The sequence below is a fragment of the Schistocerca americana genome, chromosome 1 (genome assembly GCF_021461395.2).
Source record: "Schistocerca americana isolate TAMUIC-IGC-003095 chromosome 1, iqSchAmer2.1, whole genome shotgun sequence".
NCBI lineage: Eukaryota > Metazoa > Arthropoda > Insecta > Orthoptera > Acrididae > Schistocerca > Schistocerca americana.
In genome coordinates, this window is record NC_060119.1 from 664,533,622 (window position 1) to 664,556,010 (window position 22,389).

Sequence of the window (22,389 nt, forward strand, 5' to 3'; positions counted from 1 at the left end):
TTTTACTATACAGTTTCATTTGGTTACTTATCATAAACCTCTGGCTTCTCTTTTTAGTCCTTTTGAACCTCTACTGGACAAAGCGGACCATCATCAGCAATATTGGACACTGTTTTTGTCACACTATAAACATGAGATTCATTTCTGACCCTAGCACAACACGCTGATGCGGATGCTCTTTCTTGATCGCCAATTGGCCCTGGTCCAGAATTTGATCAGGTTGATGTTGAAGCCAAAAAGGCAGCCAATCTTGTCTTACATCAGGTTGTTTAGTTTGTCCACCATGGCTGGCTGGATAAACCTCTGGGCCATGTACAAGATCCTTTGCTTAGTTATTATGCTCTCCGTCATTGTCTCGCAGTTCTCAATGATGTGTTACTATTGGCTACTGAAGAGCATTGTGGCGGGAAGTCATGTGCCTTCTCCACCTGGGCCATAGCGTTGTTTCTTGTTTAAAATTTCTGGTCTATCACCACATGTGTTTTGGCTGGGTATTGACAATGAGATCACGTGTATTGCGACAGTCTGCCTGCCATGTGCCACCCATGAAGCAGCATCGTGGGCCTCGATCTCCCTGTGGCTTGCCCCCACAGTGCCCTAGGGAGCACATCCGTGCTAATTTTGCAGGTCCATTCCTTAATTCCTTGTGGCTTTCTCAGAATTTCCTTACATGGTTTGTTACCCATCCCTGTCCATGGCAGCTATGGTTATAGCCCCCTCCAAGATTTTTTCCTTAGAAGTATTGCCATATACACTTGCGATGGACAATAGCTCCAGTTTGTGTCTTAATATTTTGAAGATTTCTTGTACAAAGAGCATCCAGCATGTTATGGTCACTCCCCTTCATCCCCAGTCCAATGGAGAAGTGGAGCAGCTGGTCTGTATATTCAAAACCCAAATGAAAAAATATGTCACTCACTGTTCTCCCATGGAAGCCCTCAATAGGTTCTTGAGTTCATATAGATTCTCTCTAGTTGGCGATCGTAGACTGGCAAAGCTGCTTGACAGCCGTCAGCCCCATACACTGTTTCATCTGCTCCAGGCAGCGGCCAACCTCCCCCAAGAATTAGCCTCACACTGATTTCATCTGGGCTCTGTCCCCTGGGCCAACAGGTTTGACTGGCACCCGAAGTGGATACCAATGGTTGCTATCACTAATGACACTACTGCCTCTGCATTGTGCGCACCTCCAATGGCTTAGTGTCATGACACTATAACCAGCTCCATCCATGCGTGACCGTGCATGCACTAAAGTGCCCTCTGCCCTTGCAGCCATCTCCACTGTATATGCTGACCCCAGTGGCACAGTCCATTCCTCCTCCAGCTCCAGTGCCATCTTCATTCTGAGTGCCACCACCAGCATCTTCTCTGCTGCCTCCATTGCCAAGTGCCTGCCTGGATGTGGACGTGGATACAGCACCATCACATCCAGTGTCCCCCTATGACTTCTCGCAGGGGAGTGGGTGCCATGCCTGTCCACACCAATGACATTTCAGACCATATTCTCCTGAGCCAGTACAACACTTGCCCCAGCAGTCACCACCTACCAATGAAGACATGGACATTTCCACAGTGAACACTTTTCCATAAGGGGCAAGGAGTGTTGCAACCCTACTGAATGTGTGCACATAATCAAACACAATGCAATACAAATGCCTCCATGGCCATCCTAGAGAGGTTGCCTCACAGTCTGGACAGACAGCATAGCATCTGCTGCATCGTGTGCACAACAGCCCAACTCAAACCCCGCACACTGGGCTCTTGGTCTCACTTGTGTTTACTTACTAATTGCTCGCTCACCTACAAGACTGTATATGGATGTTTCCTATAGTTACAAGACCTTGTACCATTGTATATTTCACTTACTGTTATTGTGAATCTCATCATGTGGAAGCAGAATAATATCTGGTTGGTGCTACTTATGACACTGTGTCTGTACAACATTATGAGAGGAACCTCCTTCATCTTGGAGGTCTTCCTTTTGTCCCTCTTTTTCCTTGGAGTATTTCAACATTCACGAGGGCTTGTGGCCCTAATTTTAGGTTCAGGGGAAGAATGGGAAGCCCTATGGCCAGCAACCTGTGGGTCTTTCAGCCTTTGACTGGTATTCAGATGCAAATCAAAATCCTGGGAGGGGAGCATCCTGACAGACCCCTTTCTGTTGAGAGACAGCAGAGGAGGCTGTTGCTTCTCTGGCTGAGGGGCGGGGATTGACATCCCTGGTTTTGATGCTCCCAAAGTGGATATGGGGGAACAGTAGGAAGGGACCACCAACCACCAGAGATGCTGGTGTAGTCAAATGGTCCCAAGGACCGACATAGAAGGCACAAAAGGCGAGGGTACTGTTGCTAGAAAGGGTGATATCGTCATGGATGCAGCAAGTGCAATCATCATATGTACAGGATACAAGCAATCATAGTTTTTCTTGGCCTCCTGATATGTAAATTGGTCAAGAGTCTTGGATTTTCTTTCCCATTTGGAAGACAGTGCCATCTCGCAAACAAGGGGAATGGTGCTCCCTGCAGTGAACACAGACCTTGGGGCGGGTATAAGTTGCATTTGTGTGCAGCTGTTGGCCACAATCCCTACAGATAGGGCTAGCATTACAACATGAAGACATGTGGCCAAATTTCTTGCATTGGAAGCATTGCATGGGAGGGGGAACATAGGGTTTCACATCATAATGATACACCATCGCCTTGACCTTTTCAGGCAATGAGTCATCTTCAAAGGCCAAGATGAAGGTCCCCGTTGGACATGACAGACAAAATGCAAACCCCGTTGTTCCTAGCTGTCATGTAGCTTGTCACTGGCCTGTGAAAGATGTTGCAGAGGAAGAAGATACCCTGTACCACAGAGACTGTTATGGGGGTAGGGGAATGGGGGGGGGGGGGGGGGGGGGGGAGAGGATAGGGGCTCATAGTTATAGGAATATCACTCAATTTGTTACAGGTGAGTAGCTTTTGTGACTGAGCAGGGGATGCCATTTTAATCAGAACTGAGCAACTTTCCATTTTTGAAATTGCTGCTACTTCCCCAAACCTACCCTCAAGGTGTTCAACAAAGAATAATAGCTTTGTGACCAAAAACAGATAATGTTGGTTGTTGAGCAAACTAAGTATTGTGGAGAGTATGCATCTCCTTGTCTCTTAGCCCTACATTCCTCCCACAGCATCGCATTGCGGGGTCATCTCCCTCCACATTGTAGTACTCCTCTCCTTCAGAAGAGACTGCTGGGCCATGTAGCCACAAGTGAAAAGGAAGTTTGAGTGAGTCTTTGATGCCATCCACTTTGAACGGGGCCTCGACACACACACGCCGCCTAGCTACAGCAATGGCTACCTGGTCAGGTAACCATAGCATAGAGACCCTGTGCCTCACCAATGATGGGCACATACAACTCAGCATTTGTGCAGGCACCAATAGTGCTATCCCTGCTTGGTCAGGAGGCTACCAACATATAGGTACTTGACATCCCTCACAACAGGATGGCTACCACGTCAGATTTTGGGTGTATTACTTTTGCCAGAAAGGAGGATGCAAGGATAGAAAGGCACAAAAGGTGGAATATCAATGCATTGTGTGACCTTCTCCATATGATCCGCACTTAGGTAAAATTTGGAAGAGGCATGGTAGGTCAAACCCCACAATGGGGACCATGTAGTGAAGGACAAAAAGTTGTATGAAGTGCCTGTCTTCTCTTACCTAAATACTTTCCCATGAGACCAGCATCACTACAGAACAGCTACTCACCACGCTAAAACCTGTCATAAACTTATCAACCTGTCTTCACACTTAGTCCAGACAACTGCCACATGTATCCCCCCTATACTATCTGATAAGCCCCGCATAGCCTTCAGTTACTTCTTTACTGATTCACTGCTGCGCAGAAGTTTGCTAGGTGCCATAATGATTTCAAACTAGTTACTATACAACCATCTACTTGTGCTGCATTTGGGCGGCTATCTGATGCTGATTTACCTGGTTTGCCTGCCACATCCTATACTGAATGTTTCTGAAGTTCTGGCAATGACTCCGTGTCCTTGAGTTTTTTTTGTTGCCAGCAAAACAAAAACACAGTGACACTAAAAGGTTTTTCGTAAATTTGAAATTTCTGTCTTCAAGTTCTCTGCAAATGAATTATTACACTGACAAATACAAAGTGATTTTAAACCTACTATAATGACAAGGAATTGTGTCATACCAAAATTTCAGTAGGATTGTAGGAGCTTAAGACTAAAAGCAACATGATTCTTCCAATCTATTTGTTATATATCCATAACAAGTGTAGTGTTCTGTGTCTTGCACACTGTAGCTATTCGGATTTCTACAGTGTGTAGGAACATTCCTAAACATTGTGTTAGCATTTACAGATGAACAACATGTAGTTATCATCTAGGGTATTATTATAAAACAGTGTCTTCAATGCAACTCACAGTAAAAAAAAGTTTTGTTCACCTTTTGTGGAATCTGTATCACAAAACTTATTCTGTAATTTCTTGTATGATTTGTTTGTTAAACTTCAGCAGACTCAGCATGATGGAAATATGTGTTATATATCAACACTTATTCAGTGACTTATCAGTGGGTTGCAAATTACTTTTAATATAGGGTACCTCAAGACCAGACAAAATATTGACCCATATGGTACAGCTGTAATGACTATTCCACACTCTGGAGATGTTCTTTCATTGTGTATATTCCTTGAGTTTCTTAATGTGACATCCTCCCTTCTTCTAATCAGACATGATGAAAACCAATTATCAGCAAGAACTTTGATACATAATATTTCAATTTCTCAAGGAGATCATTGTGAACTGCACAGTTAAACGAAACACCAGGTGTCAATGTTTTATCATTTAAATTTCGTGTAGTTTGATTCACATGAATTAAAAATGACATCCTCTCTGGATAAATTCAAATTAACACTGGCCAAGTGACTTATTTTGGAATAGGTGTATTAATATTCTTATCATCAGAAAGTGTTCCTTTACCTCCAAGGAGGGAAGCAAGGAGATTCATCTGCCTTGCTACCTTTGCTCTAAAGAGGTCTGACAATAACCTATTTCTGTAACTATACTCTGTGTTAATGTGAATGAGTACATCACATATACAGGGTGTTACAAAAAGGTATGGCCAAACTTTCAGGAAACATTCCTCACACACAAAGAAAGAAAATATGTTATGTGGATATGTGTCCGGAAATGCTTACTTTCCATGTTAGAGCTCATTTTATTACTTCTCTTCAAATCACATTAATCATGGAATGGAAACACACAGCAACAGAACGTTCCAGCATGACTTCAAACACTTTGTTACAGGAAATGTTCAAAATGTCCTCCGTTAGCGAGGATACATGCATCCACCCTCCGTCGCATGGAATCCCTGATGCGCTGATGCAGCCCTGGAGAATGGCATATTGTATCACAGCCGTCCACAATAAGAGCACGAAGAGTCTCTACATTTGGTACCGGGGTTGCGTATACAAGAGCTTTCAAATGCCCCCATAAATGAAAGTCAAGAGGGTTGAGGTCAGGAGAGCGTGGAGGCCAATCCATCAGTCACCGAATCTGTTGTTGAGAAGCGTACGAACACTTCGACTGAAATGTGCAGGAGCTCCATCGTGCATGAACCACATGTTGTGTCGTACTTGTAAAGGCACATGTTCTAGCAGTACAGGTAGAGTATCCCGTATGAAATCATGATAACGTGCTCCATTGAGCGTAGGTGGAAGAACATTCTGACGAAACTCAAATGAGCTCTAACATGGAAATTAAGTGTTTCTGGACACATGTCCACATAACATCTTTTCTTTATTTGTGTGTGAGGAATTTTTCCTGAAAGTTTGGCCGTACCTTTTTGTAACACCCTGTATGAGAAATACAGGATTTATTAATTCACTTTAGATATCACCAACCACTAGGGAGTGTTTGCTTTTAAGAGAGTACATTACATTGTTAATGTCGTCTGCCCCGACAGCTGAATGGTCAGTGTGATGAACTGCTGTCCTAAGGGGCCTGCGTTCAATTCCCAGCTGGGTCAGGAATTTTCTCTGTTCAGGGACTGGGTGTTGTGTTGTCTTCATCATTTCATCCGCATCCAGCACGCAGGTAGCCCAGTGTGGCATCGAATGTAATAAGACCTGCACCAAGGTGGCCGGACCTGCCCCATAAGGGGCCTCTTGGCCGATGATGCCAAATGCTCATTTCCATTTCCATTGTTAATGTCTTCAGCAGATCATGGAGTAACTGTGATTTGACCATATGTATGTATCACTGCTTCTTAAATGTATCCCTTAACTTGTTCAAACCACTCTAATTAGCTATTTCCAGAAAGTGATTATTAAATACATTGGGTTACTGACTACTATCACTGATTATTTGCCTATTTTCTTTCATAAGTAAACCCTCACATTCATTAACTAAATTTATAGTTTTTCACCTATTCCTCATACAGACCTCATTTTATTATCTGAATTATTAATTTCAGACTAGTAGTAGGACACAAAATGAAGATAAGAACAGAAACAAAAAACTAAAATAGCAAATGCACACACACACACACACACACACACACACACACACACTTGAACTAAGAAACCCAGAAATTGAACAGTTACTGGGAGACATGGACAAGAATTTGACAGCCCATGTTCCTAGTACACATGTTCCTGAGCTGCATCACATCTAAAAGTCTCCGTAGTACTCCAGTAGTGATTATTGGGAACCAGTACCCACATAAAAGGCACCTGAAGAAAAGGCACGATGTGATGCTGAATCTGTTTCCCTTTTAATCATTCCAAAAAACCCACATTCTCTAAGCTTCTCAAGATCCATAAATTTCACCTCTCAAAATGCCCTATTCCAGCTGACTATTGTGCCTCCTCTCTCATAGTTTGCAGTATACCCTCCTCTATCAAACACACAAACTAATTCCATCATCACATCACCATTCCTGTTTCTTTACCAGCTGGAGCATTGCTTGTCACTGTCAATGTCATTGCTCTCTGCACCAATATCTTCAATGTCCACAGTCTTGCCGCCATCAAACATTAATTTTCCGTACCAACTTCAAACCCAGACCTTCCTTCTTTGTTACCATGACCACTATATTTTTACCACCAACTACTTCTTTTCAGAAGAAATCTAAGACAAACTAATCAGTGGCATTACCATGAGGATTCAACAGACACTTTCCAATGCCATTCTGTTCCAGAGTTATCTGATGCTAGTTCAGATTAACCGATGACACCCTATCTTCATTCCTCTATAACTTCAACACTTCCCTTATACTTTGCACATGGAACTTTTTGGTTTGGTGAGCCACTTGTCACCATGCAGAAGGTTCCATAAGAGCTTGTTTACATCAAACTTATCAATCCCCTTCAATAACTGCCTCTCATCACACAATAGGTAGTCCTTCCCATGCAGCCTGACCACCCATAAACACTACATTTGCTGTGAAAAGCAATCCCTCTTCTGGTCTGCAAAAAGTTTTCACAGACCAAAACAGTCCTATCAGTCTCATTAGAAGACAGATTTCCTATACTCTTCCTCCACCAACACACACACACACACACACACACACACACACACACACACACACCTACTGACCATTGCCACTGAGTTTCAGAGCACGCAGCACAGCACACTGTGACTGATTTGTGCTGTTGCTTCACAGTCACATCTTCGGAGTAAGCCCCACAACATCAGTTTCTCTGATTTTTGTAGGTGAAAACTTGTCCTGCAGCGTATCTTTTGTCCCAACAACTGTGTTGACATGAATCACCACTAATAACCCACACACCAATCTGTTTACACTCCATTGTGTCTAATTGACACTCTCACTCCTCCCCCCCCCCCAGATTACTTTTCTGTTTCACCCTATCTCACTCAGAGGAGCTGTATGTTATCTCTTATTTAAATCTGAATTCATGTTCCTTTCACCCTTATGGTCCCCTAACCTGGCTCACCATGCATTTACTTATCCCACCCGAGCTGGATATTTCGGAAGTCCCTCCTGACCCTTCCCATTTCCCTTCAGTTTCCACACTCTCCGTCTCAGCCACAATTGGTATTTGCCCCCGTCAGGCTAGCAGCTTTGAAACACACAGCACATATTGTGCTAGCAGTACGTCTCATTATTTAGAACTCAAACAATGAGTTGATGATTACAACTAATTTATGTTAGCACATAAGAATATATAATAAGCTAATATGTGCATGTTACAATCTCTCAAAAAGTCAATGTTTATTTTGTATTTTTTTTATGTGAGACTTGTAATGATACTAGTGCACATTGGTGTTTCAGTTTTCTTAATCTCTTGCACGAATTTACTTGCTGATTGTCATAGCACTTATACTAAAAGAGTAAGTTATTTAAATTACCTTTTGATGTTGAGATGCATATGAACAAGCTGGCAGTCTCTAACGCTTACCTTGTGGAGGACACTGGGGGAGTACCTGCTATGGAAACACACCCTCAACATTGACTTTAGATACAGTCTACTGCATGTCCAATCTACTGGGAGGATTTGGCTACATGTTGTACTACTGACTACCTCTTTGCATTATGTTTCTTCTCATTCCTCTTCATAGAAGAGCTTTAATTTCAGGGATATGTTCAGAGGCTTTGTCATCAGATATACAGGATGGTTACAATTAAATTCTCACTACCTGAGAGGGTCCATATCAAAATCATGTGATAGGACAGTGAAACTTCGTGGAATCACATATAAGGACGTGTGTAGAGAAATCATGAATAAACCACTGAAAGAAAAACATTTTAATTTCCAACAATGGAAAATGCAGGATTGAATGTAACAATATTATAGTGGAGATGCTGAGTCCAGATAGCCACAACAAAAAGACTATCACTGTCATAGTAAGGCTACAGATGCCTGAGACTGCAGTTGTGAGTGTGAGTTGCGTTTGTGTGTGTGTGTGTGTGTGTGTGTGTGTGTGTGTGTGTGTGTGTGTGTGTGGTCTATTCTTGACGAAGGCCTTTGGGCTTTTTGTTGTGCCTATCTGTGGCTCATGGCTCAGCATCTCTGCTATATGGTGAGTGCAACTTTCCTTTTCATAACATTCTAATTTCCATGTGAGATGGTAGTATTAGTTACCTGTGTACCATGTTTATGTTCCAGGTTACAAATGCTGCTCAATGTGATGACCCCTGCATCCACAACAGTCTAGAACTGCACCAGATATACTATTCCACAGTTGTTCGCAGCACTTTTTGAGCTGTGGACCATGGAATGTTCAGATGTCATGTGACAGCTCTCACACAGCTTGATGATTGTGCAACGTGTCCCATATTCTCAGCCATGGCAACAGTAACTTCCCCAACAATTTGAGGCACAATTGGTCATCAGCTTCTCCCAGAAGAAATTACCACATCAACAGTTAATTTGAACTTCTGAATCATGTTCTGCAATCACGGTGCAGAAAGAAAACCTCTCCATATTCCTTTAATGAGTTGATACTCACAGAGAGCTGTAGCACTATTCCCATTGTTTTGATAAAGTGGGTTTATGAGTAAGGCTTGCTTACATTGTCCAGACCCATGTAGATTGTCTGCAACTGTAATGCACATTGATGCTTGTGTTTCAACCCAACATCGCCATACCCGTACCACTACCAAAGACTAACTACAAGTCATGACATTTACACTACTAACAATTTGTATCCTGCAGCACACTGTCTGAACATAATTCCTATAAAGTTGGGTACCCATATTGTAAATAGCTTTCAGTCTATTGGCTCAAGTAGCGGAAGTTTAATTACAGTCACCTGTACATATGTGCCCATTGTGTGTTGCATAATTTGTCAATATAATTTTAAATCAATAAAATTTACATTTAATCCAAGTAAATGTCTGCTGTTTTTTACTATTTTTTATTAAGACTATTAACACTCTGCAGTAGGTGTTAACCCTCGAACAGGTGTGCCTAAGTATAAAGTGCACCAATCACTAATAACATTGTCTTATACAATGCCAATGTTCTTTTACAATTGTGGACCCATATGTATACCTTCATTACTGCTGCGGCTAAACAGTGATAAGTTGTGTTTTCATATGTCCAAGTGAATAGTAGTAATAGAAAATAAACAGCAAGCTAGGTGAGAAAAAAATAGCTGTCCTTGCAAGTAAATGACACAGATTCCGAGCTAGTAGTACAGTCCCACAATGAGGTAGTTATCTACGAGGTTTGTAATCAAACACCGGTTGGCAGAAATCTGATGCACCTGCACTGCTTAATGCTTCAAGTGGGTCATTACTGTGATGGAACACATGTCTGTAGCAAGTCATATAACAAAATTTTATTTTATTATTGCTTAATTAAAGAGCAATTTAGCTCACATAATGTAAGTCTATTTCATTGTTGTTCAATTAAACTAAAATTAAATTGTAATTTTGTTCATATATGTTTACCTTGGTAACATAAACACAGCTATTCCTTAAATGTATATGAAGTACACCGCACACCCACACATCTTAAAAACAGCGTGCCAGCTCAAGGATTAATGAATGAATAGTTGTACGTACTATACTATTACAACTTTTTCAAATGAGTAGTTTCTCTTCTCTTTTTAAGTATGCTCTACGAGTAATTTTATGACGTACTAAAATAATGGGAATGTGACACACTTTGGGATTATCTTTACTCTTTCTCCCCCAAAAGATTGCATTTAGTTGTTAATGGTCTTTGTCATGTTTTTATGCTTATCTCGGGAGAGTTCTACTTAAAGCTACATTTAAGATATCACTGGAAAGGCAAATACATTAACAACACAAAGATTTCTTAAGAAATTATATTTCCTCACTGGGTACACTGTCCAATTTGTGCTCACAGAGACAATATTTAATAAAAATGAAATAATTGCGAAGATATACATATCTTTGCACTCTGTCTACATTATATCACATGCCAATGAGGAGCTCAATATCTGTCAACAACAATACATCTGTAAACAACAGACAAATGTTTTCCAGTATCTGAACACACTATATTATCTAAGTTTTATTCAGACTGTGAACCACTGATGTTGCCGGACTTTGCAAGACTTTTCTTGAAAGTCTCATTAAACCAGACACAGGATCTCTTCCAAAGTACTTCACTCTGATCTCATCTCCAACTTGCAGACCCAGGGCACTTGGATGATTAACCTCCAAAACAAGATTTTTTATTATAAAAATGTGTGTCAAGTCATTTATACTGATGCATAATTAAATGCAATAATGATTAAAAAGAAAGCAGAAATTAATACTTGTGCAACTTCAAACTGAAATGCTGTTATATTTAGTTCTATTAAGGACAATATAAGTTTAACAAACTTATGCCAGAAATATTTCTGTGCATATAACTTTTCAATTATTTCATAAATTCACTAATTCTCTAACTCCATCATAGTTTATTCCATTACTATCAATTATTTTTTAAATAAAACTGATCTACATGTAATTCAAAATGTAAACTCTCTTATCTGGAAGAATGTATTAAGACTCCAACCACATCATGTCACAAATACTGAACCACCGCTTGTCATGCTTTCCCACTGTCTAATTTTTCCTCTCCACACACTGCCTGCCTTCTGATTGTCCCAACCCTTAAATGTGAAGAACAGGCTGAAGATCTGATGTACAGTAGAATGAACAAATGCCAAACAGCAGTTGCAGCTCACATTTTTGATTGAAAACTGACCAAAAAGCCTAATGACAGCATTTTTGATTGCAAACTGATCAAAAAGCCTAATGACAGCAACAACCCATAGGTACGACACTCATCATCCTTAAAGCACTAGATGTATATACAACAAAAATCATAAAACTCAGGGAAAAATAGAATAATCGGACATGATGTAAATATAATACACAATATTAAAGAAAGATTGAGGTTTAATATGCAATTAATGATGCAGTCACTAGAGACAGAGCACAAGCTCAATTGGGGAAGGATGGTGCAGGAAATCTTACAGCAATTTTTGAATTAGAAGCCTATAACACAGCATTTAAGGTTTATTATTTATTCATATCAGCTTTCCACTGAAAAATTCAGTCAAAACATTGGCTACAGGTCTTCTATGATTACAAGAGTGCTTGCAACACATTATTAAAACACACACATTTTTTATTATAAGTTTTTGTGATGCAAGCCACCAGCATACAGCCTAAATAAATTGTGGGTAAATGCGCCCATGCATAAATTCACTGAAAGAGCGGCAATAATAATAATAATAATAATAGAAACAGGGCAGAATAAAACCTGTAACGGGACTGACAAATAGACATCATTTTATTTTATTATACACTAAATTCGTGTTAAAAAAGCTTTTGCTTAAGATAATACTAAGTTAGGTGTTGCGATCAATAATCGATATTGGAATTGTATGTTCTTTGTAGCTTATGACCGCGATCTTTGGCCTACAACGGGTTTTCGGCCACTTGAGTGTTGGCCGCGGTTGTTGTGTATATAGTTGTGTATATAGTTTTGGCAATAAATGTGTTTTTGATACAAAGAAACCATGGAATACTGCGTCATTTTTCGATAGTCCAGTAATAATTAAAAAACCCGCACCTTTTCTTGGACCCAGAGCAGCAAAGGAATCATCGCCTGGACAACAAGAAGCCACATGGACAACGCAGACTCAGCAGCATCAACAAAGTAAACATCATGGTCAGCTCTACTAAAGTACTATACAGCCATTAGCCACACCGTAACGGTGTCCTTATGGAGATAACTTTTCCTGCACAGTAGAGCGGGTTCGTGACAAACCGAATCTGCGAACTTAATCAATACAGCTGCTTTATGTGGAATCAAAGACAATACAGATTTCAGCTTGTTTCTGTGACGTGCAACTGTGTCTATACTTGATGGGAGAAATAAATTGGACCGTACATGAGATAAAATAGTCAAATTAATGTTTTGCAGATATACAATAGATATGTTGACACATGCAGTAGCCAATCTCCCACAAGAAAGGCACAATATACCATTGCCTTCCTAACTGTACATGGGAATGAATGGTGCTTGTAAGAATATCTTACAGAAGTTATTGTTTTGAATATTTAAATTTAATTTATTAACAATGGAATGAACACAGATTACCACTCAGTGTTTACTGGAGGCACTGAGTGGAACACAGGCTCACAAACAATAACTTTGCCTCAACATGGAAGCTCCTCAGAGCACATAGTGACTTTGTTGCAACACTATGTCCCAATTGGGGAGAAGGGATTTGTTACATGAAGCAAGTGAGATGAACAAGGAATAGGGGAGGCAACAGGTGGAGCAGAGAAAAAATAAGAGGGTGGGGCAAGAGCTATGATAGGAATGTATAATAAGAGAAAGAGCTAGGAATACTGTGCCAAAGAGGACACCCTAATGCCGAAATAGGAGGCAAGGATTTGGGGGGATTGGAGAGGATCCAAATGGCACACATTGTGAAGTAGACTGTAATATCAAACATTTATTACTTAGCAACACGCTCTGACACTCAAACATGGTAAGCCTTAACCTTGGCCACAGTTTGGTGCAGGCTATTCATCTCAGTAGGCAATTAGCGGTAATGTCCATACAAAATCCTGCAACTTCCCTTTCCTAATCTCCATGTCCTATTTGATTATGTGCAAAATGCTGTTACTCCTACTTGCAACCTTCTCTTCCTCTCCTTACTGCTTGTTCACTTCAACTCCATCAGATGACGGAATCTGTCACCCTAGTCAGGCCACAGCATCACATAACATAACACACTGTGTATGTTTATAAGCTGAAGTACAACAACAATGCCCCAGTGCTTGTTTATGTGCCTATCTACCACTTAAAACATGTATTATACAATGAGTTGTCATCTCCACTTATTCCACTGTTTTTACTTCTACAAGGATTTTCCAGCTTTATAAAAGTTTATACATAATAATTACAACAAAATTAACGTAACACAACACATGAAACAATAAATAGCAACTAGGTGCACCTTTTATTGTAATAGGAAATCTAGTAAAGTGACCAACTAAGACTACATACTTTTCTTTGGTCTAACTGTGAATTGTGCAACAATGCTGGTGTCATATTTGGGTACAGTTGTACCATAACTCCTATGTCTCGAACCTCAACAATCTTCGCTGTGTATATGCCACCAAACTCCAAGACTGGTTCACGTTCAGTGCTCAAGAACTGGTCAATCATCTCACGAGCTTCATCCATTGCTTGTTGGTTTGGAGCAAATAAGGAGAATGCTGTTTCATCAACCTGTGTAACCTGTGTGAAACAATTTTCATACTAATGAAAACAACAGATTCTGGAATACCAGTGTAATATGCATGTAATAGACATATTTTAAGTTTTGTCTCTCTTATGTTAACATCAATTTTCACTCAGTAATTAATGGGAAAAAGTAAGATTTAACAGCAATGATCCGTGAGCATAGCAGTATACTGACACTTTGTATTTGATATGACCGTGACATATAACTTCACTCAAAATTGTGCTTGCATCTAGCTGCCTGAATTAATGTTCCATTTTAGGATATAATATGGGCCGACTTGAAGCAGGACAATTTAATTTCTACGGTCTATACTTTTATAAATAAATTCATACAACTTTGTCAGCATGACTAGGAAGGATTCAGGATTCACACTCATAGCAGTTGAAATTCAAAAACATAACAAAATAAATTTTTTTCACATGTGAAATTTCATCATTTTTTCACTTACTATTGGCTACATTTGTTACTATAGGTACACTTTTCTTCACAAGTACGAGAGATTATTCGATGAATTTTGCACAGCATACAAACCATAATTACAGATGTATGAAACTCTAGATTTTTCCAAATCTATTAAAAACTGTGGTAAAAATTGAGATAATTAACTATAAAATTTGAGTTTTTCTAAACATGAAGTTTAAAATGTAACAGCTCATTCATTTTTTCATAATCTGATGTCCTACCCCCCTTAAGGCATAAACCTGGATGGCTCCATTTATTTCTTCTCCTTTCCTAGTTCAAGCTTGAGATCCATCTATATTGCCTCATCCTTAAGAAGATCCAATCTTCCTTCTTATGGGTGCAGTTGTATCTGCACTACAAAGAAGTTCGTATTGCCCCCTCCCCCCTTGAAATGCACATTACAACAAGAATTGCAGTAGCCATGAGTGTGTGTGTGTGTGTGTGTGTGTGTGTGTGTGTGTTTGTATACATGGGAAAAAGCACCATTTACAAATCTGTTGCAATGAAGGAGAAGACTAAGTAAATGTCAGTAGTATATAAATGGGTTGAAAGAAGAATGAATAACAGGAGAAAGACAGATTTGCAGAAGAACAGGAACAGGAAGCACATAAAAGTTGTTTTCTCTCAACCATTGCCACATGAATGATTTTTTTTTTTTAATTCAAAGTTAAAAAATGCACACGTTTGACATTATTGCTAGCATAACTTACTTGGTACAACGTTTGGCAAGAAAAACAAATTTGAGCCAAAATATGTCATAGTATTTTTGTCTAGAGATTAAAGGGAGACAACAAAAGAATCAGTTCCATAAAAGGAGACTGCTAGTTACACACACTCAGGATAATGTGTAGGCATTAGCTTGACGTGACAATGCAACATAATGTGATAAATCACACGATTTTTCACTAATGTAATATGCTGCTTGCAAAATGCTACTTCGCTGTAATATTGTAGGATTCCTACAATTTCATCTGGCTGACACCCAGCGGTTAATGATTTTTCCAAGATGGTCAGCTAAAGTCCAGTGTTGAAGATACTAAGGATGAAGTTTTTTTCATACTTGTTTATAGATAGGTAGTAATACTTCCATGAACTAAAAGTGTACACCGTAAGTGAGGATATTACCGGCAGCAATAATTTTTTTTCTGAACATAATTTACATATAAAATACGGACTATATGTGATTTATTCTAATATTATACAACAATTTCATGTTAACTGTTCATTATTATTGCAACATGTATGAGATTCCTAAAACTGAAACACCCAATAAGCAAATATGTGACAGCAATAATTATATAATTACAAAAGACTGAATGCCCTATTTTTCATACTCATGAAAGCAAAAATTACACATTTCTGCCCTTTTCCCTTTCTAGTTTACATTTTGAAAGATTGTTGTCATAAGCAAAAAGAAACAGCAATAAAAATAAGTGCTTCAGATGTGTAAAAATAATATTTACTAAATAAGACTTTGAGGATGAAGCAAAAGTAAAAATGAAGCAATCCTTTATATTTGCTTTCAAATTTATGTTAAACTTTCCCTGCCTATATTCATTTCCTTAAATAAGCAGTGTTTTAAAACTAAGTATTTATTTGTCTTTTAGGACATGTAATTTTCTGCCTAGAACAAGGAAGCCTTTGAATACATTTAACATTAGAACAAGCAAAAGGCTGATTTGTAACTGTTTGAATAAATAACATTTGGTTCAGACATATATGCCATTGCATCTTACCTGCACACCTGTTTCAACCAAAAGCCTCTTTACATTAGCCCCACCTAATCCAAGAAACTTCGATCGATTATGCACAGGCACTTCCAGTTTTTCTGAAACAGGCCAATTTTCTTTCTTCTGTGCTCTGAAATGAGGAAAATAGGAAAACATGTACAAAATGTGAATGAAAACTACTAAATCTTAATCATCATTTTATTCAATAAAACGAAAAAACTCCAAAGTTATCAGAAAACCTGAATTCTACATGTATTTGTTAATACAGAAGAAAGAAGAACATTGTGATGGGATATCTCAATGTAATCTCAAGCTGGTAATGATTCTGTGACCCTTTAAAACCCACTAGTCTCCAACGGATACAAATAAAGTGTAGATGAAACTAAAATGGTGGGTGGGAAAGTAAGTACCCAACAGTTGCACAATTAAACTGAAACCAATATGGCATAATTATGGTGGTTTTAGGCTATGCAGTAGCAAGGTTGTAACTTCCAATTTGAATATGAGTGTATGCATTTTCTAAAAGAAGCAAAGAAATCTTTCCTTACTACCAAAGTCACAGAAATGTCCTCTTATGGACATCTGTTCTCAGCTTTTTTGAGAATGTTTGGCAAGTCAATCTTTAGGTTTATGAAGACTTCTCTCCAGGCCAGACCTGAGAGAAAGCCCACCTGCCCCACAACTCCCATCTCTCCCTGTTCCAAGACAGTCTCAGACTGTGGTCATTCCACAGCATTCTGTTTCATTGCTGGGGAGATAACATTGAGGGAAGAAGAAAGTGGTGCTTGCAATGGAACTGCTCAATACACCTCTTTTTTTTCGCACAGTACAGAACAACATGGTACACAATAAGTTAAGATGAAGAAGATGATGATGGTGATGGTGATGATGATGATGATGATGATGATGAGTTGGGTTGAAGGGGCGCTCGACATCATGGTCATCAGCACGCTGACGAAAAGTCAAAATGAAATCTCATGCGTGGAGACGAAGGATGTCCCCACATGCAGAGCAGTTATAACATACTTAAGTCTGCCGCCCTTCCCCACCAGTTTAGGGATGAGGCCTGACAGTTCACAAAATTTCAACACTCTGTTAACACTGGTATCGGTATCTGCGAGATCGGTGGGCAGATCCCCAGCAAGACCAAGGACTGCTAATATAGGACACATGTAGCCACAATATGCTGAACTGAAAGTGGCATGCCACAAACTTCACAGAAAGGTGGATCCTCCCCCTGGAGGAGGAATCCTTGTGTGAAACGGCTACGCCCGATGCACAGTCTGGTAAGCAAAACCTCCTTCCAGCGGAGAGGCTGACATGAAGTCCACCAAGCTTTTGTGGTTGGTTTGAGCAACCGCAGTTTGTTGTCCAACACCTGCAACCATTCAGTCTCCCACTGACGCATGATGCATCTGTCAGAAAATGAGATAATGGCGTGCAACGGGATGGGACATTGGTGGACAGCACCATCCCAACATGCTTCCTTGGCAGCTTTATCAGCTATATCATTACCCTGTATCCCAAAGTGGCCAGGTACCCAGCAAAAGATCACCACCTTGTCATGGCATCGGAGCCACTGTAAGCAGTCATGGATGAGCTGAATCAGCGGGTCTAACGGATACATTTAGTGAAGCACTTGCAGTGCACTAAGAGAGCCGGAATAGACAAGAAAACTTGAACGGTGATGTCTGTGAACCCTCTCCAGTGCCATTAGAATGCCATATAACTCTGCATCACTATTTGTAAATTGTTCTGGAAGACGTACTTTAAAACCCCTATCAGGAAAAACCACAGAACAAAGGAGAGCATTCCCCTGCTGGGATCCATCTGTATAAATAACGATAAAACTATGGTACACACTTAAAATTTACGAAAACAAAGTTGTAAAAACCATATCTGGAGTACAATTTTTCAGGTACAGCATCAAGCTTAAAATCACTTTGGCCTCCAAAGACATCAAGGTGGCAGTGCGTTCCATCCCTGGGTGTGTATTTTCATGCCCGAGAGATCCAGATCCTTGAGGCAGTCCGTAGCATGTATACCAAATGGCTGGGTCATTTGGGGCCGATTCCTGAACAGTCGTTCGAAGGTGGGTTGGGTCACTGAACTAAATGCCAATGACTGGGGTGATGCTGAGATTTTCAGCGCCTGTCAAGCCAAAAGGATACGTCGTCGAATCCAGAGTGGTGGTTCACCAACCTCTGCACACAGACTCTGAACTGGGCTGGTCCAAAAGGCTCCAGCCAACATCCGAATGCCCGCATGGTGGACAGCATCTAACATTCGGAGGTACGAAGGATGGGCCTATTCACAGACCATGGTGCCATAGTCAAAGCGTGATCAAACAAATGCCCTATAAAACTGTAGGAGGCGGAACCTGTCAGCTCCTCATGTTTTTCCGCCAAGGCATTTCAAAATGTTCAACAACCTGAAGCCCTTTGTTCGTAGGTCTTTCAGGTGTGGCAGCCATGTTAATTTCAAGTCAAATAATAAACCCAAAAAGCGAACTGTGTCTTGGAAAAGTAAAATACCGTCCCCCATTGTAAGTTCTGGTTGGTTAAAACTCCGACAAGCACGATTAAAATTGACACACAAAGTCTTCTCAGGTGAGAACCGAAAACGAGTAGAAGATTGCAAAGTCATCAACAAACAAAGAGCATTTGACAGGGCTCCTGACTGCAGAGGAAATGCCATTGATTGCAAAGGCAAACAATGTGACACTGAGGAGACTGCCCTGGGGCACACCATTCTCTTGAACATAGCAATCAGACATGGCATCGCCAATGCGATAATGAAAATGCCTGTCCTCAAGAAAGGATTGGATCAGAAGCGGCAGGCTTCCACGTAGTTCCCATTCATGAAGTTGGCGAAGGATGTTGTACCTCCAAGTAGTGTCATATGCTTTTTCGAGGTCATAAAACACACAAACTACATGGTTTTGGGGTAAGAAGGACTCCTGTATCACCATCTCCAGTAGAATTAATTTGTCAAGAGTGGAATGGCAGCGCCTGAAACCACACTGGGAGCAGCTAAGGTAACCTCGGGACTCGAGCAGCCAGACAATGCTGCGGTTGGCCATGCGTTCAAGAGTCTTACCCATACAACTAGTAAGGGCAACACTCCGATAACTGTTAGGGGCGCTACGGTCCTTACCTGGTTTCCAGAATGGAATTAAGATTGCCTCCTTCCAAGTTGTGGGGTACTGTCCATCAAACCAAATCTGATTGAAACAAGAGGGGAGCTGACCTTTCGCTTCAGGGCACAAATGACAAAGCATGGTATAATGGATCTCATCAGGTCCTGGAGCAGTGTCTCTGACTGCATATAAAGCTGATTCCAGTTCCCATGTGGAGAATGGAAGGTTGTAGACTTCTTCATTACGTGAGAAAAAATTGAGCTTCCTCATCTCTGCAGTCCGATGGAATACCTGAACAGCCAGGAACTTGTCTGGATGACTTAGTAACAGTGAAGAAGTGTTCAGCTAAAACGTGAGCCATCTCTTCTGGCATGTCCACCAAGACCCCATTATTTGACAAGGCCGTAAGGGGATGTGGACTACCCTTGCCTGAAATCCATCTTATTGATTTCCAAACGTGTGCAGCGGAAGTGGTCCGATTAATGGAAGTCATGAATTCCCTCCAGGAAGCCCTCTTCCATTCTCTGATCACTCGCCTTGCATGTGCTCTCGCAGACCTGAAGACATGAAGATTGTCTGTAGTTGGACACTGTTTGAAGTTCCGAAGAGCTGTTAGTCTGGCCTTGATTGCCAATTGACAGTCATCATTCCACCAAGGTACAGGCCATTGTCCAAGGTGGTTACTAGACCTGGGGATGGACTATGCAGCAGCCCTTTGGATCTCATGAGTGGTATGAGCCACCACCTCTTGTGCACAATCCTTTCATTCAAAAATAGCCTGTCGACTGTACTGTAACCAATTTGCCCTTTGTATGATCCACCTGCGTGGTCTCCTGCTTGTCACTGTCCTATGCATGGCAGATGAATCTGCACTGGGAAGTGGTCACTAGAATGTAAATCTGTAGCCACTTCCCCACTGAACTGAATCTGCAATAGCTGAGGAACAAAAGCAAAAATCAATAGCTGAAAAAGACCCTGTAGCTATGGAAAAATGAGTCATCTGACCCGCGTTCAGAAGGCAGATATCCTCAGAATGGACGAGTTACTCGATCAGCCGACCCCTGGAGCAAGTAGTAGCCGAGCCCCACAGCACATTGTGGGCACTGAAGTCCCCCACAAGAAGGAATGGGTGCGGAAATGCCTGAAAGAGGTCTGCCAGTGTGTCCGAATCCAAAGCGTCATGGGGGGGGGGGGGGGGGGGGGGCAGGTACAAAGAACACACTGTAATAGTAAACAGTGAGAGAACTTTCACAGCAATTGCTTGGATGGTTGTGGCAAGAGGGACAGGAGAGGAGTGGTATATGTCCTCAAGAACAATAGCCACTCCACCTTTAGTCCTGCCTACAGTAGTATTGTCTTTCCTGTATATGTGTGTGTGTCTGTGACTTTAAGATGCATTTCTTGTAAGTAGATGCAGAAAGGTTTATCCTGGACCAGCAGCTGCAATTCTTCCAGATGTGAGCTATATCCATTCAAATTCCACTGTAACACAGAAGTCCCTATGGAAGCCATTGGTTAGCGATGGTGGTTCTTTCCTTTCTCCCTCAGAGGCGGTGTGATTTACCGGGGAGGTAAAGGGGAACATTAGCCGGTTCTGCGTTCTCTAGTTCCTCTGATTGGAAGTCCACATCTTCAAGAGCATAGCCGCCATCAGAAAGGGAGAGCGCTCATCAATCTGAAGGCTTACCTGTCACTTTTTTGGACTTAGAACTACTTTTAGAAGGACGTATTTCTTTACTGACAGGAGGAGGAGGCTGCCTGGGTTGCTGCGATGGCTTAGGTGGCTTCTGAAGTTGGGGAGTAGTATGTGGCTTAGGTGGTAAGTCTACTACTGACGGCTTCCGAGCGACATCAGTTGCAAGTCGAGTGTTTCCTCCACAGGTACAGCGACAAGTGCATGTGCTCGTACTTGAATCTGTGGTCTGAGTTTGTGTGAAGGCATTGGTGTTTTAAGGGCTGATGCAAAAGAATTTACAAAAACCAGTGGTTGCATGGCTTTGTAAGCATTTTTAGCTTCACCATAGGGTATGCGTCTCTGTACTTTCAACTCCAGAATTTTCTTTTCCTCGTTGTAAATCCCACACGTTTTGCTCCACACTGGGTAATCCCCAGAGCAGTTAACACATTTCGAAAGAAGTTACAAGAAGTGCCTGACTCATGAGCAGAGCCTCCACAATTGCCACACATAGCCTTCACGTTACATCCCATAGTGGTGTGGCCAAATCTTTGACATTTATACAATCGCATGAGGTTAGGAACAAACGAGTGAACCTTAAGGTGGATATAGCCGGCAAGGATATGTTCCGGTAATTCGAGAGTACTAAACATTAGAATAAACGTTGCCAATTTTTCCAATTTGCCATTGACTCTCCTTATATAATTCTTCACCTCCGTGACGCCCACATTCATCCACTCTTCACGAAACTCCACGGGGTCCATCTCCATTATATCGGAGCAGGTAACCATGCCCTTACTATAGTTAAGGGTGTTATGCAATTCAGCCTCGACTGGGTAGTCACCTAAGACCTTACATCCCAGAAGCTTAGATATTTGGGTGAATTAGCAGTTTCAACCAAAAGCATCCCATTACATAGTCGTTTGACACTTTTCAGAGACACAGCAATACCTTCTAATGCCTTGTTAATATAGAAAGGCCCCTGTTTTGCTTAATTACAATGAAAGTGTTATGTCACACTAATGCCCTGCTACTATTACTCGGAGACTTCTTTTCGGGAGGACTGACCAACTGAACTCTCTTTGAGGAGTGGGTGTAGGTGGTGCCTGACTGTAC

At 41.0% G+C, this 22,389-nt stretch overlaps 1 protein-coding gene across 1 annotated transcript in view; it reads right to left on the reverse strand.

The window, feature by feature from the left end:
* Window positions 1-10,800: 10,800 nt before the first annotated feature.
* Window positions 10,801-22,389, reverse strand: part of LOC124608423 (polyribonucleotide nucleotidyltransferase 1, mitochondrial) — a 142,776-nt gene continuing 131,187 nt past the window's right edge. The window contains exons 7-9 of the mRNA XM_047139984.1: window positions 16,466-16,589; window positions 14,027-14,260; window positions 10,801-11,169 (exon numbers count right to left, since the gene is read on the reverse strand). Of these exons, the coding sequence (XP_046995940.1) occupies window positions 11,017-11,169; window positions 14,027-14,260; window positions 16,466-16,589 (511 nt within the window). The 3' untranslated portion in view covers window positions 10,801-11,016. The remainder of the gene's footprint in view (window positions 11,170-14,026; window positions 14,261-16,465; window positions 16,590-22,389) is intronic.